Genomic DNA, 16,784 nt, shown 5'->3' on the forward strand with positions numbered 1-16,784 from the left:
AGGAGAAAAATATATATATACCTACTTGTACTTTGATGTTGGGGGTTGCTGTTTTTCTGCGGAGGAGGAGGAGGGCGGCTCCGGTGACCTCGGGCCTGCCCTGCGGCACCTGGAAGCGGCTGGTCCACGTGGAGGGAGCCGAGCCCTGCCCGGGCTAATCATCTCCCACCGGGGTCGCCCAGGATCGTGACCTAAAACCGGTTTATCTGGGCCCATTTCTCGGCAGAAAGCCAACAGGTTGGCCCGGCTTCGTTGCCGCTCAGCACCTAGCTGCATCGCCGACTCGCCTTGCCGGCTCTGTGCGTTGCATGTTCGGTCCTCATAATAATCGGGATGATTCTGGTATTTGTTAAGCGCTATGCGCCAGGCACTGTACTAAGCGCCGGAGTGGATGCAAGCCGACGGGGTTGGCCGCAGCCCCTGTCCCACGTGGGGCTCTCAGTCTCAATCTCCATTTCAAAGATGAGCCGACTGAGGCCCAGAGAAGTGACTTGCCCGAGGCCGCCCGGCGGAGAAGGGGCGGAGGCGGGATTAGAACCCAGGTCCTCCTGACTCCCAAGCCCGGGCTCTATCCCCTAAACCGCGTGGCAAGGCTCAAGGGGGATGGCAAAAATGCCAGAGATGGAAGGGGCATCGTAGAGGGCGTTAGAGGAGCAGCAGTGGAAAGAGCCCGGGCTTGGGAGTCGAGGTCATGGGTTCGAATGTCACTTGTCAGCTGTGTGACTGTGGGCAAGTCACTTCAGTTCTCTGGGCCTCAGTTCCCTCATCTGTAAAATGGGGATGAAGACTGTGAGCCCCACATGGGACAGCCTGATGACCCTATTTCTCCCCCAGCGCTTAGTACAGTGCTCTGCACATAGGAAGCGCTTAACAAATACCAACATTATGATGATGTTGATGACTGTGTTGGCTCCGTCCCTGGGCTTCGTGGGGGCCGGGCGGGGGGAAGGCTGTGGCTTTGAGCCCTGCCACAAAGGAGTCGAGCAGGCCGCCACCGGCCCCAAGGGCCAACCCCGCCCCCCGCCACACACACGCCCCCTGCCGGCGGTCCCTCCCCGCCCCGGGACCCCCGCCTCCCGGCGACCCCGTCCCCGCCCCGGGACCAACGCCCCCGACCACACACACCCCTCCCCGGCCCGGGACCCCCGACCCCCGCCGGGCCCGGACATTCAGCCCTTCCCGGCAGGGCGGAGCCGGGGGGAGGGTCGAGGAGGGTCTGGAGGGAGGGAGGATTTGGGACGAGGGGCGGGGGGGAGGGAGGAAGGGAGAAGGGTGGCACTTGGAGCAGGAGGAGGAGCAGCCCCGGGTCCGAAGGAGACAACAACCTGCCCTGGCCAAGTGGGTAGGGACCCCGGGACCCCGGGGCAAACGCGGTGGGACAGAGGGCACCTTTCTGGGCACGCGAGGGAGGGAGGGAGGGAGGGAGGTGTCCCGGGCCCACGCGGGGGGTGGGCATTGGTTCCTGGGCACCCGGAGGGGGGCAGGGGCGAAGGGTGACCCTGGAGCACGCGGGGAAGGGCTCCCCCAAACCTGCCCGGCCGTTTGCCAAGACGCCCCGCCTTCAGATTTCCTCCCCCTTGGAAAACCACAGAGCTTTACCACGGCCGGGCCCCCTGCCAAAATCACGCCGATCCGATGAAAACTCCCTCTTGGTGCAAAAGATACCAAGAACCCCCCCCGGGGGGGGGGGGGAGGGACGGGGCGGGGGGGACGCGGACATCATTATAAATACAGTAAAAGAAGATCTCCGCGGAGGGCGAAGGAAGTTCCAGGCAGTCTGCAGGGAAACTCAACTGAAACAACATTAATCGGGGAGAGCCTTGGGTCCCCGGAGTTTGGGTTAGCTCGCTTAGATTTCAAGGATCTATTTCGTGGATCTGTGCTAATGCAACCCCCAAATTACTGGTCCTCTGAATCTAGGAGAGGGCAACGGTGTGCCATCCGGCACTGAGACGGCATCCCTTAAAAGTAGAACTTCATGGCTAGAGTTTAACCTCTGTCACGCATTTCGCTGTGGGCCTGCACACACAAACGCACAACCCTCTATCACGTGAATGTGAATGAATTGGCATCCTTGAAGAGCAGCGTGGCTTAGTGGAAAGAGTTATGGGCTTGGGAGTCGGAGGTCGTGGGTTCTAATCCCGTCTCCGCCATTCATCAGCTGGTTGACTTTGGACAAGTCACTTCTTCACTTCTCTGTGCCTCAGTTACCTCATCTGTAAAATGGGGATTACGACTGTGAGTCCCACGTGGGACACCCCGATTGCCTGTATCTGCCCCAGCGCTTAGAACGGTGCTTGGCACGTAGTAAGCACGTAACAAAATATTATTATTATTATTATTATCCTTAAAAATCTCTTCTTTTACTATTCCTGAACTCGGGCTTAAAGAGTACCCAAGCAAAGCCAGCTGGAGCTGCAGCTGGGTCAGGGTGGCCTCCAATCGCGATGACATCACATACTCTGGGGTGGAATGAGGCTGGCTTCCAACTCTGGATCTCTGTCCATCGGGATCACCCCACTGGGGTTCGGGGTGCTCCAGGCCGAGAAGTGGACAGCTGGAGAGGAAACCCCATCCGTGTCTCGGGGCAGAGCAGAGCCTCCCCAGTCCCAGGGATCTCACGGTTCCCCTGCGAGAACTTTGGCCTCGGGGCTATTCTGGGACTAAAGGAAGTGCCACAGGGCTGCCTCCTAAGCAGTTCACTCTAGCCTGGGCCAAGGTCCTTGACAGAAGTAATAATAACTGTGTTAGTTAAATGCTTACAATGTGCCAAACACTGTGCTAAAGTCCTGAGTTAGATACAAGATAATCGGACCCAGGCTCTGTCCCACATCTCACATTGGGACCACTCCGGGAATCAGAGGCAATCTCCTACTACTGTCCCCTGCGTCTCCCAACCCGGGGTAGCTCTGCCCAAGCCCCACCCCCGGAAACCCCAATCAAAGCTAGAACAGCCACAGAACAGTTCTGGGAGGGCTGGATCCCTGTAACTTCCTCTGCCAGCTTGGGGCCCGCGGGGTGAAGAACCATAGCCCTGACCCTCCTCCTGGCTCTCCCTCTGCCCTGAAGCTTCTGTTGTACTGTCACAATCATCTTGAGCACTGTCCCCACTAGTACTGTAGCTGGTTGTGCTCTTTGCTGCCATTCTAATCAATGAATCCATAACTGCTGAGCACTGAACTAAAAGTTCGGGGGAGTCCAGTTCAACAGAGTTGGTAGGCACGATCCCTTCCCTCAAGAAGTCTAGAGGGGGAAATGCTGAAAAATTACAGATAGAGGAAATGACACATCATAAGGCTATATACATAAGTGCAGTGATGGGGAGGTGAATATCAAATGCTTATGGGGTACAGGTTTGAGTGAATAGGCAATCCAGAGGGGTGAGTAGGTAAGAGAAGTGAGGGCTCAGCCAGTGATGGCCTCTTAGAGATGTGACTTTTAAGAAGGGCTTTGAAAGCGGGGAGAACTGTGGACAGAAAGAGGACATGAGCAAGGGGTCAGCAGCAGGAGAGACAAGAATGAGGAGGAATGAGTATGCTGGTGCTAGAGGGGTGAAGTGTATGAGTTGGGATATAATCAATCTGCAAAGTAAGGTACGAGGGGAAGAACTAATTGAGTGTATCGTACTGTTTTGCTGTATTGTTCTTTCCAAGCGCTTAGTACAGTGCTGTGTTCACAGTAAGCGCTCAATAAATACAATTGAATGAATGAATGAATGAGTGCCTTAAAGGTAATGGTAAGCAGTTTATGTTTGATGCAGAGGTGGATGGGCAACCACTGGAGGCTCTTGAGGAGTGGGGAGATATGGACTAAATTTTTTTTTGAAAAATGATCTGGGCAGCCTAGAGATGTACAAACTGGAGGGGGGAGAGACCGGAGGCAGGGAGATCAGTGAGGAGGGTGATGCAGTGGTAGGATATGATAGTGCTTGGATCAGCATGGCAGCAGTTGGATGGAGAGGAAGGGATGGATGCTAGAGATGCTGAGAGGGTAGAACCAACATGATTTGGTGACATTAATATGTAGGTTGAACGAAAGGTGAGTTGAGGATAAGGCAAAAGAGGATGGTAATGTCTAAAAGTGATGAGAAAATCAAGGGGAGGACAGGGTTTAGATGGGAAGGTGAGGAGTTCTGTTTCAGATATGTTAAGTTTGAGGTGTCGGCAGGATGTAGAGATGTTCTGAAAGCAGGAAGAAATATGAGACCGCAGAGAAGGAGAGGGGTCAGAGGTGGAGAGGTAGATTTTTACTTAGGATAATCTTCTTAAAAACTTTTCAGACAGAAAGAAGCAAATGTTCTCTTTAGCAAAAACAATCTTTCAGTTCTGTTATTTGTTTTTTTCTCCGGCTAAGCTCACAGCGCTTTGAGTAGAAGCTATCTTTCTAATGGCCCACATAGACAAACGCAACTTATACATGAAGATGTAAACTTCAGTTTTCCAATCTGCCAAACTGGTGAAGAATGGCCACAGACCATCAAAAAGAAATGTGTATACGTGTTTGCATACACATGCACATCAACACATGCACACATGTCCATAACATACATACACACACACATACACACACACAATCTGTGTATGTGCAAGGTTGACCAAAACATCCAATTCATGCCCAGCAATTTTGTTTTCCAGCAATCAGAATCGGTCCATCTGTCCACATGTTGCTGTCACTGATCAAAAATTTAACTTCTCTATATCTATTGTACTGACTTGGATTAATACTATATTACTGCAAACAGATGGGTAAAAGTACCCCACTGTAAGTCACCATGGTACAATTTTATTGCCCTGTCTTCACTAGAGCCATAGGCAATCATTATTTATCTTCAAATGTGCACTTTAAATTGATCAAACAGTTTTACAGTTCCTGAAATTCTGGGTAAAATTCTCTATTGGCGCTTATTAGTTAATGAACTAAATTTTCATCACAGCCAAGCAGGGCTATAGGGCCAAGGGAACACATACTCATCTTCCATTCGGCTACAAAGCCTACATGTTGCCAGCAAGAGCAGAGCTCAGGATCTCTAGGCACTGCCAAAAAGTCTATTATTGTTATTATATTTGTTGAAGGCCAAACATTAAATCAACATAATGCAAGCCTTTGCCTAAGTGATTCTCTATCCAAGTGTGATGCACAGAGTGCAAGGCTCATGCTGAAGCAGCAAAGCTTTGTGTATTTACTGGGAAGACATTTAGCTCAGAGCTTTAGGCCTGACCAATTAGCGAAACAAGCAAACCTTCTCTGTTTCTGGCCAAGAATTTCAGCTAAAGGAATCTCAACCCAAACAGAAGAGACTATGACCCCTTTCTTGCTAGTCTCATTAGCCTAATTAACAGTAATTGGCAGAAATATCGAGGTTTGCATTGACTGTGCTTTTCCTGTTTTGTCTTTTGGATCCAATGCCTTTGATACAAAGGAACTCAACCCTGCAAATAACTACAAAATAATTCAGTAGCCCAAATAACTTTCTTTTTGTCTCACACTCCGCTTAAGTGTTCAGCAGGTAACAAAATCACCATTTTTCTACTACACTGACAAACTATTTCTCTGTGTGCCTGGCTATGTGCAAGGCTGTAGTAATTAAGTTTTCAGTTACCTTTAATTGGGAATGAGGAGTTCAACTTCCAAGGTGGCCCAGTTCCACTGAAGTCTTTAAAGGTGTCCTCCGGAATAATTATATCATAACTTCAGTCTTCCACACCTCTGCGTATATACCCCTGGAACACAATTAATAATCCCATAAATGCCCTCACGGGAAATGGCAAATATATTCAACTCTGCATGGGACTCTTCTGCCACAGATCGCAGGGGTGTGTGTGTATGAAGTAATTGAATGGAAAATTAAATAACCTATATACCAAAGTGCTCAGGGAGGGTATAAATAAGCACACAAGTGCTGGAGATTGCTAGTCAGTTTGCATGACTTGAAGTTCTGGAAACTAAGTTCTGTCATTTGCAAAATAGCACCAGGAGTGTCCTAAATTCTCCACAGAGCTCCCTTGCAAGTTCTACATACATGCCATAACACGCCATAGAAATTCCATAGTTTAGCCTATGACCTCTCTCTAACCTTGGGCTTCAGAGTCAACTAATAATAATAATAATGTTGGTATTTGTTAAGCGCTTACTATGTGCCGAGCACTGTTCTAAGCGCTGGGGTAGATACAGGGTAATCAGGTTGTCCCACGTGAGGCTCACAGTTAATCCCCATTTACAGATGAGGTAACTGAGGCACAGAGAAGGTAAGTGACTTGCCCACAGTCACACAGCTGACAAATGGCAGAGCTGGGATTCGAACTCATGACCTCTGACTCCCAAGCCCGGGCTCTTTCCACTGAGCCACGCTGCTTCTCCTCCTTCCACCTTCCTCCCTGGCATTCAGTTACCTCCCACTCCTCCTTATCTCTGGCCTGGTGCCTGCTTTTCCTCTCCAGCCAAGCAATTTTACTGACCTTCTCCCACCTCAGAGCTACTCTCACTCATACTGCTCTCCATTCCTGGATGCCTCCCACACCCCTTTTCACCAAGCTATGTCCCTCCTCTCTTTCAAAACCCCACTTCACATTCTCATCCGTCTTTGTAGCCTAATCTAGCTCCAGCTTCATTCATCGCTCCAGCAACCTTCATATCACTTGTCCTTTCTATCTCCCCATTTAATTAGTATTTCATTAGCTATAGTTGGTCCTGTGTAGGGTTTGTGTGGATTTACTTGTGTTGGGCCTATCTTTCCCTGGATTGAAACACCAGAAGGTTAGGGGTTGAATTCTGGATGCCATGAGGGTTCAATAGTTAGCTGAATGGCTACCTGGCTGAATGAGGGTTTGGCTAACTGATTCCCCAGGAGCCACAGTGTAGCTTCCGGAGGACATTTTGTGGCTCTTCATCTATCAATTCTTAGGTTCTAGGCTGGAATTCCCCTCCTCCTTCCTCATCAAGTCTACTCCTGACCACCACCACCTACAACCACGACTTCAAGTTTTTTTTCCCTCCCCTGGATAAAAAGACAGCATTGCAGAATTTTCAGAATGATTTGCTTTAAAATCTGGTCACCATTTTGGCATCTCAACCTGATGAGTGTGCTCTCTTCTGTATTGAGTGCTTCCTAGCAGGGGTTCAAAAGAGACAATTGTAAGAAAGCCAGCTGAGGGAACAGAGTTGAAACAGCTTCCTGATTATGTGCCCTTAACAGATGTGTATATGTTTATTTTTTAATTATTCAATTGTTTACTTTCATTTTATCATTTGGATCTATGCTAATATTATTTTACCACTTGCAAATCACCCCCCCCCCACACACACACACCCCTTATTGTGGTGGGGATAGATAAGAGGGGTTGAAAAAAAAGTCAGGATATCTCTGCTGGGTTAGTGTCATCAGTGTTGAAGGTTGCTCACCAAAGAACCATGTACAGCATCCTACTTGTGGACAAGCTTAGTATGAATCATGAAAATAGCTGGCTAAAGTGGACAGGGAAGGCCACCCAGCAGCTACCAAAACAGCTACCCTGGAAACCGCCTACTAGTGTCAATGCTGTGCTGTAGCCCCATAACTATGCTGCGGTCACTTTGCCCAGATGTGAAGCAGCGTGGCCTAGTGGAAAGAGCACAGGCCCGGGAATCCAAAGACCTGGGTTCTAATTTTGGCTCTGCCACTTGTCTGCTGTGTGACCTTGGAATAGTTGCTTCACTTCTCTGTGCCTCAGTTACCTTATTTGTAAAATGGGGATTAAGACTATGAACCCCATGTGGGATAGGGACTGTGTCCAATCTGATTATTTTCTATTTACCCCCAGGCTTCGTAGTGTCTGGCACACAGTAAGCACTAGAGAAAGAAATACCTTAAAAAGTGGATTTTGTATGTAAGATTCTTACATGATAATAATTATGGTATTTGTTAAGCACTTACTATGTGCCAAGCACTGTTCTAAGCACTGGGGTAGATACGAGGTAATCAGGTTGTCCCACAGAGGGCTCAGAATCTTAATCTCCATTTTACAGGTGAGGTAAGTGAGGCACAGAGAAGTCAAGTGGGTTGCCCAAGGTCACACAGCGGGCTTCTCTATGTGCTGCACCCTTGCCCTACTCGCTTATTGCACCCCATGACCCAGCAGGAACATGAGTGACAGGCCCATTGTATACACCTTGGGTCTCATCTTCATACCTTGATTAAGGCTCATCCATCATTTAAGACAGGAGATTCCAGTATTACCGTCATTGCGTATTTGGCAGTTTGTCTCCTTTTTTCTCCCTACTCTCCCTCCCTATTAGAATGTGAGACTCGTGTGGGACAGAGACTGTGTCTGGTTTGATTGTATTTTTATCTACTGCAGTGCTTAGACAGGGCTGGGCACATAGTAAGTGCTTAGGAAATAACAATTATTTTTATTATTATAAGCTAGTTAGGGGCAGGGACTAAATATCTTAAACATCTGTATTTCCCCAAGCATATAGGACAATGCTCTGTACACAGTATGCATGCAATAAATGCTGTTGATGATAATGCCAGATGGTGTGCTATCTGCAGTCACAAATCAAAGATTTTTAGGCACATTCAAGAACAATGAGTCACTATTAGTTGCATCATCTTAAATAGGAAAGACAAAGAAAACATTGCAGTTCATGGCTTAAATTATCTAATCCAATTCTGGTGCCCTATTCGCCTTAACCTTGCTAGAATTCTCTGTCTGCATGGTGAAAATGAGAAGCCAGATAAGGGATCATTGCAGCTGATAGAGCAATAATTGTCAGAAATGTGGTTGTCACATTAACTGTCTTTGCCACAGACATATATACTTTTCATACTTATCCTGGATTCAGCCTCAGTTAGTTTTAGAACATTTGATATTCCCTAGAACTTCAGACCCCAAACTTAGAATCTTATGGCTGTAAAGAAGCTTGAGAGGCCATTTAGTCCATTCCCCTGACTTTAGGTAAGGCCACAATTAGTCATCCTTGTGGTCCCCTTTCTGAGTTGAAGAGCCCAGGTCTTGCCATAGTATCCTAGTATGAGGAAGAATCTGACATATGGAGTAGAACTTCATGATTCTTACCCACTGTTTTCCTTGGGATGGTGGGTGTATTTATTTAATCACTTGTGCTTTGGCTTTTAAAACAATGTGATGTGGTTGATCTGAGTTGTAATCTCTAGGGGGTTCTCTGTTATACTCTCCCCAAATGCTTAGTACAGTGTTCTCTGCACATCGTACAGAGAATAAATACAATCGACTGATCGTAAATTATGTTTTCCTCCCCTGGTTTCCCTGCATTTGATCATTTATCATGTCTTCCAATTCTCCTGCATGCTCCCAAGTGCCTGGTACAGGGTACTGCACACAGTAGGCGTTCAGTAAATCCTCCTGATTGATTCTTCTGTTTACCCATATCACTTGAATTGTACATAAAGGATGCAGAGCACGATGTTAAACACTGAGGGCATAGTGTCTCCTCCCTAGGAATTTACTAATCTGAGTTGGAGAAAACACAAACGCAGGAAAACGATTTAACTCTACAGAGAGCCTTGGAAATGCTGTCAGAATACAGAAACAAGAACAGGCAAAGAAACTTCAAAGAGGAGTAAGAGTCCAGTAGGGTTACAGAGGAAAGGATGCGAGTGCTCATGCCGCCCTGCCTTGCCCCCCCCCCCCTTTAATTGATCGATAGCCCAGCTAATCACCTCCTGGGAGCCATCTATAAGCCAGTCAAAGGGCCCTGATACATTGAAATATCCCCTTACCTTCTGCTACTTGTCAGGCTTCTCTCCATAGGGCATTGTTGGGGATAACATGACACTCTCCTTCCTGCTGAACCAACGAAGCCCTTAGGGGAGAGAAGGGTGCTTATTGTGGTTAGGGAACTCCTCTGTCAACTCTATTGTACCGTCTTCTTTCTAATGCTTAGTACAGTGCTCTGCACATAGTAAGTGTTCAATAAATACCACTGAAGATGATGTTAAGATTCATTTACGATGGAGGAAACAAATTTAATAAGCAAATCTGATTACTGCAATGTGATTTGTTTAAACTGAAATGCCAAAATGAAAATAAGTTGGATAAGTACTGGAAATAAGTTTTCTTTGAAAAAACTCAAGTCATCATGGCAGTATTATCACAGGGAAGGAAATGCATTATTTTACTGACAATCTTCCTGTTTAAAGCCAAAATATTGGGCCAACCGGGATTTAGAAAGAATTAGCAAGCAAATAAATGAGGATCTCTTTTTCCTCCGACCATCAAAGCTTTTATGGTTTTTTTCAGTTGTTTACAGCAACACTGAATTAATCTTGCTGATATTTTCTTTTTATTGGAAAATGGATAGTTCAGTTAAAGTTGACTGACAGGACAAGATTCTTCTTAGTGTAATAAAACATGCTTGCCAGAGGCCTCTGCTCTAGTCTTTCACTGCCTCAAAAGTCTATTAAAAACACCACCACAAATCACTTGCACTCCAAAAGAAGCATCTTCAGTTGTATTGTTTTGTTCTCAGGGCAGAAACTTGAACTCTTAAGAGTTGCTATGATTCTTCTGGGTAATCTGTTTTGCTAGTGAAACAGTCAATCAATAATGGAAATTAATGAGATTAGCCTTCTTGTAAATTAACGACTCACTTCTTACTGCATGACTCTTATTCTATGAATCGTTTAGGCTTTTCCAGCCAGTTGGGGGCCTGCAGTGCTTTGGTTAATTATTCGTTATACTGTTTATGCTGAGCCTATGGTATATGGCTGCAAGGAATATCAGCAAAGGGAATATTTCTTCACAGGCAGAAGTGACAGGAGAACCAAGACAGTGTAATATGATTTGTGATGCTCATATTATGCTTTCTGTTGCTGCAGCGAGGTTTCCATTAATCAGTCAGTCAATATTATCTTTTGTATGCAAAGAACTGTACTAAGCTTTTGGGAGAGACCAACAGGATAATTTCCCTACTCTCAAGGAAGCTAGCTGGAGAGATAAGCAATAAAAGAAATTCCACTAGGAAGAGGAAGGAAAGGGGGAATATGTACATGAGTAAATGCTCAAGTAATAGGGTATATAAATTTTGTATGTAAGTGTTATGGGTAGTTGTGAAAGCCATGGTACTTATGTAGCATATGAGTGCTGAAGTGGCAACTGTGGGAATATAACCTGGGGAAGATGAGAGATCAATCAATCGATCAATAATTGGTATTTATTGAGCAGTTACTGTGTGCAGAACATTGAATTAAGTGCTTGGGAGAGTACAATTAAAAACAGAAGCTTCCTTGGAGATGTAGCAGTAAAATTAAAAAGAACACTCCCCTCCCAACCTGAGCATTGTTCTCAACAGTGGGTGAGGGGAACAAGCTGGTGTCTGTGACTGATGAGGTTTCAAAGACAAAGTGTTGGCAGTGATGGCACAAACAGCGAGGTACCTCACAGGACAATTCTCTCCTGAAACTTTCCTCTCCTCTTCCAGGCTGCCTCTCCCCAGCTGGCCCTTCCACTGCCCCCTCTGTGTATCTTTACATTAACCTATCTTAGCCTAGCTTTACATTTTAAAGCCATCAATTTGGAAATGTTATATTCGCACAACACCTGGGATTTATAAAATACTAAAGAAAATGATGTTTCAGGAAGGCAGAAAACCCACTCCGAGCATTTTTCTGAAAGGCTGGTAGTCAAGCCAGAGAGTCCATCTTCAAAGCACCAGAAAAATAAGGGGAAAGAAGTCCTGGCCATAGTAAAACCAACCGGCATCATAGTAAAACTGACATGAAGATGCCTAATTTCAACTCAAGTCTCTAGGCATGTGAACTTACTGATGGGCATTCATTCCAATATAAAGCATAATGTTTTTTCCTCCTGTTCCTTCCTTGTAGAGTCATGATGTGGCTCCCCCTGGTGCTCTTCTCGGGAATGCTGTTGGGAGCCAGCCCTGCACGAGGAGTTCTGCCCTGCTCCACCACGGGACCCATTGCCGTGTACCATTTCTGCAACCTCACTCGGGTGCCCCTGGTCGCTAACACCACAGTGAGGCTTCTGTTGGCCTTCAACCATATCAGGACAGTGAACGCCACCTCCTTCCCTCTGCTGGAGAAGCTGGAGCTGCTGGAGCTCGGGAACCAAACCGCTGCTCTGGCCATCCACAGAGACGCTTTCAGGAACCTGCCCAATCTCAAAGTCTTGGACTTGGGATACAATCCAAAGCTCTTCTTGGATCCCGACGCTTTCCGGGGACTGTCCAATCTGCTCGAGCTACGTCTCTTCTACTGCGGCCTCTCGGAGTCCGTGCTCAGGGACGGCCATTTGCGGGACTTACGTTCCTTGATCCGCTTGGATCTGTCCACAAACCGCATCCAAAGTCTTCCCCTTCACGCCTCGTTTCGGGAGTTGAGATCTCTGGAGACCCTGGACCTGTCAAAAAACCAGATCACCTCCGTGTGCGAAAGGGATCTCCAGAGCCTCTGGGGAAAACACTTCTTCCTGTTGAACCTTGCCGACAACCAGCTGTTCAGCCGCAGGTCTGTCGACTGGGGAGCGTGTGGGAACCCATTCAGGAACATCCTCCTCGACACCCTGGACGTTTCAGGGAACGGCTGGTCTGCCGACATCACGCGAGACTTCTGTGCCGCCATCAACGGGACACGGGTGTCCTCGCTGGTGCTCCGCCACCACATCATGGGCTCGGGATTTGGGTTTGATAACATCAAGGACCCCAACAGCGACACCTTCTCAGGGCTCGAGAGAAGTTCGGCGGTTCAGCTGGACCTCTCACATGGCTTTATCTTTTCTCTCGGGGACCGGCTCTTTTGGGCCCTCAAAAAACTAAAAGTCCTAAGTCTCACCCACAACAAGATAAACAGGTTTGAAAAAGGAGCATTTTATGGCCTCGACACTCTCCAAGTTCTCAACTTGTCATACAACCTGCTAGGTGAACTTTACAATTCCAATTTTGATGGCCTCCCTAACCTAAAGTATATTGATCTACAGCAAAATCACATTGGGGCAATTCAGGACCAGACCTTCACCCACCTGAAAGAATTAAGAACCTTAGATCTCCGCGACAATGCTATTAAAGAAATCCATTTTCTCCCAAGCATTGACAGTGCCTTTCTGGCTGGTAACAAACTGGTACATCTGAAAGGCCGTATCAACTCGGCGGAATTTCTACACTTGGCAGGAAACAGACTGGAAGATTTGGGAGATCTGTACCTCCTTCTCCAAATTCCAAATCTCCAGGTTCTCATTTTAAATCAAAATCGGTTTTCCTATTGTTATGAAAATTATCATTTCAAAGAGAACTTCAGCTTGATGCAGCTTTTTCTCGGGGAAAATATGTTGCAACTTGTCTGGGAGTCAGGGTCGTGCTGGGATGTTTTTAAGGGGCTTTCTCATCTCAGAGTTCTCTATCTGAATAGCAACTACCTCAGTTTCCTTCCACCGGGTGTTTTCAGTAACTTGAAATCACTTCAGATCCTTAGCCTGAATGCCAATCGATTGATTTCCCTCTCCCATGGTGATTTACCTAACACTTTAGTCTTCTTGGATTTATCCAGAAACCAGTTGTTTTCTCCTGATCCTAACCTCTTCATGTCCCTGCAAGTTCTGGATATAACCCATAACAGGTACATCTGTGAGTGTGAGCTCAGAGACTTTCTAGGCTGGCTAAACCAGTCAAATGTCACTTTTTTGGGGTCACCCAAGGACATGTACTGTGTGTATCCAGACTCCTTCTCTGGGGTCTCACTCTATTCCGTTTCCTTGGAGGATTGTGATGAAGAAGAAGTCCTAAGGCCACTCAAGTTTTCACTTTTCCTTTTCTTTACTGTGACCTTGCTCCTGATCATAATTAGTGTCATCGTTTACACACAGTTTCGGGGATTTTGTTTCACTGGGATCAAAACCGTCACAAGATTGGTGTTAGGAGATCGTCCAAAAAGGACAGAATCAAATGCGTGTAAGTATGATGCTTATTTGTGCTTCAGTGGCAAGGACTTTGAGTGGGTCCAGAGAGCTTTTCTCATGCACTTGGACTCCCAGTACAATGACAACAACAGATTTAACTTGTGCTTTGAAGAAAGAGACTTCCTACCAGGAGAAGATCATATTAGCAACATCCGAGATGCCATCTGGAACAGCAGAAAGACAATTTGCGTGGTCACGAGGCAGTTCCTCAAAGACGGCTGGTGTATTGAAGCCTTCAATTTTGCCCAGAGCAGATATTTCTCTGACCTTAAGGATAGACTAATCATGGTAGTGGCAGGATCACTCTCTCAGTATCAGCTGATGAAGTACCAACCCATTAGGGTCTTTATCCAGAGGCAACACTACTTGAAGTGGCCTGAGAATCTTCAGGACATTGGGTGGTTTCTAGATAAACTCTCCCAATCTGTGCTAAAGGAAAAGGAGGTGAAAAAGAAAGCCAACCAGATAGAGCTGCAAACTATTAGAATGACATCTTAGCCATGACAGGAAGGAGGAAGCTACATGAGGCCTGGTAATGGCTAGATTCATTATCGAGACTCGCCGTGCCATTTTCTGCTTGTAGCTAGGTCTACTCCTAAGCCTGCAAGATATGCTGGCCGAGGTGGGAAATCTCAGGAGAAAGGGCCTTTTATCATTTTTTTACAGTCTTTTTTAAGTGCTTACTTGTGCCAGGCAATGTACTAAGTGCTGGGGTAGATACAAGATCATCGTGCTGGACATACCCTGTCCCACATAGGGCTCATAGTCTTAATCCCCCATTTTACAGATGAGGTAACGGAGGTACAGAGAAATGAAGTGACATGCCCAAAGTCATTCAGCAGACAAGTGGTGGAGCCGCTGTCTCCCAAGCTGGTGCTCTTTCCACTAGGCCACAATGCTTCTCTGGGCAGAAGAGTTCAGAAATACCAGGGAAGGCAGCCAAGATGACAACTTGGTGTTTTCTGACATTTCCAACAAGGAGGGGATGAGTCAGTCACTGGGACTAGGAGAGACCTCTCTCCTCCAGCCAAGCACACACAAACCATGTCCCATTCACAGTGTTTGACGCATAGTAAGCGCTTAATTTTTTTTTCTTTAAATTCCCCATGTTTGGAAGGCTCTCCGTGCACCCCTTTGTCCAACCATGCCACGTCCTGCTTCAAAAACTAAGCCATCCTCCTCAAATAAGCATTCCCAGACAAACTCTATTTACCTCAAATGACATCAATCCCTCCAAGACTCACCGTGCCTCATTTTCTTCTCTCCCACTGCTCACCTCTTGCTCCCGCCCCCCTCCCCAAACCCCCCTTACTTAGAACTCCTTCTCCCTTCACACTGAACAGATCTCTCCATATTCAAAGCTCTCCTGAAATCACATCTCCTCCAAAAGGCCATCTCTGATGAATCACTCATCTCCCCATTCTGCATCCTCACCAATTGCCACTTTGGTACATAATAATAACAATAATAATGATTGTGGTATTTGTTAAGTGCTTATTCTGTACCAAACACTGTACCAAGTGCTGGGGTAATAATAATAATGTTGGTATTTGTTAAGCGCTTATTATATGCAGAGCACTGTTCTAAGCGCTGGGGTAGACACAGGGGAATCAGGTTGTCCCATGTGGGGCTCACAGTCTTAATCCCCATTTTACAGATGAGGTAACTGAGGCACAGAGAAGTTAAGTGACTTGCCCACAGTCATACAGCTGACAAGTGGCAAAGCCGGGATTCGAACCCATGACCTCTGACTCCAAAGCCTGTGCTCTTTCCACTGAGCCACGCTGCTTCTCTAATGAGATAATCAGGTCACACGATATAAGCACTTGGGTCCCTAACCCTACGCCTTGTATCACATATGTTGAGAAGCAGTGTGGTCCAGTGGAAAGAGTGTGAAACTGGGAGTCAGAGAGCCTGAGTTCTATCCCAACTTCACCACCTACCTGCTGTTAGGCATGTCCCTAACTTCTCTGTGCCTCAGTTCCCTCATCTGCAAAATGGGGATTCAAACCTGTTCTCCCTTCTACTTTGACTGTTAGCCCCACCTGACACCTTATTATTTTGTAGCTGCCCCAGCACTTAGGGGCATGGAAAGCATGTAGCAAAACCCATAATTATTATTATAATCAGCATTTAATACTATTGCTTGATGGTATCCTTTAAGCACCTAGGTGTATCTCTGTTCAATCCAGGTTCATATGCCCCTTTCAGTGGTTTGTTCATTATATTTTGTCGACTCCCTGTTTTAAGTTCTATATGATGATGAACAATTGTGTGGTCTTGTCTCTCGCTAGACTGAAAAATCAAGACCAGGAACTGTTTTTTTGTTCCTCTGAACATGGAGGGGGGCCGCAGGGCATAGTGGAAGAGCTGCAACCCTGGAAGTCGGAGGTCCCGGGTTCCACCACCTATCTACTGGGTAGCCTCGGGCAAGTCACTTAACCTCCTCTTGTCTCAGTTTCCCTGTCTGTGAAATGGGGATGATAATACAGAACCCGACCTCTCAGGGATTTTGTGAGGGGTAAATTAAAATAACTAATATAAGGTACTTTGATAATAGAAGCACTAAATAGAATCCCTCTAGACTGTAAGCTCATTGTGGGCAGGGAACCTGTCTACCAATTCCGTTGTACTGTTCTCTCCCAAATGCTTGGTACAGTGCTCTGCACACAGTAAGCATTCACTAAATGCCATAGAGGATGGAATGCCAGTCAGCACCAGCTCTGCATACAATGAGGCCTTGTTTGTTGCACCTCTCCTTCCAGGATTGTGAGGTCAGTGGCAGAAGGTGCCCAGGGGGCTGAACCCACCCATTTTTGTTTATGAATATGTCTGTGTGCTTATGTAGCAGAGTGCATA

At 46.6% G+C, this 16,784-nt stretch overlaps 1 protein-coding gene and 1 long non-coding RNA gene across 3 annotated transcripts in view; one reads left to right on the forward strand and one right to left on the reverse strand.

Annotated features, from left to right (window-relative positions):
• LOC120639009 overlaps positions 1-16,784 on the reverse strand; it is a 60,753-nt gene that overhangs the window by 19,196 nt on the left and 24,773 nt on the right. The window contains exons 3-4 of one of the 2 annotated variants that reach the window (XR_005661091.1): positions 9,737-9,819; positions 5,600-5,720 (exon numbers count right to left, since the gene is read on the reverse strand). This is a non-coding gene — a long non-coding RNA (uncharacterized LOC120639009). The remainder of the gene's footprint in view (positions 1-5,599; positions 5,721-9,736; positions 9,820-16,784) is intronic. The other variant, XR_005661092.1, reaches the window with a different exon arrangement.
• LOC100081435 (toll-like receptor 5) lies at positions 1,281-14,655 on the forward strand. The gene is made up of 2 exons (XM_029046993.1): positions 1,281-1,338; positions 11,840-14,655. Exon 2 carries the CDS (start codon positions 11,844-11,846, stop codon positions 14,421-14,423), a length of 2,580 nt encoding a protein of 859 aa, XP_028902826.1. The 5' UTR covers positions 1,281-1,338; positions 11,840-11,843; the 3' UTR covers positions 14,424-14,655.

Source organism: Ornithorhynchus anatinus, chromosome 19 (assembly GCF_004115215.2).
Source record: "Ornithorhynchus anatinus isolate Pmale09 chromosome 19, mOrnAna1.pri.v4, whole genome shotgun sequence".
Taxonomy (NCBI): Eukaryota; Metazoa; Chordata; class Mammalia; order Monotremata; family Ornithorhynchidae; genus Ornithorhynchus; species Ornithorhynchus anatinus.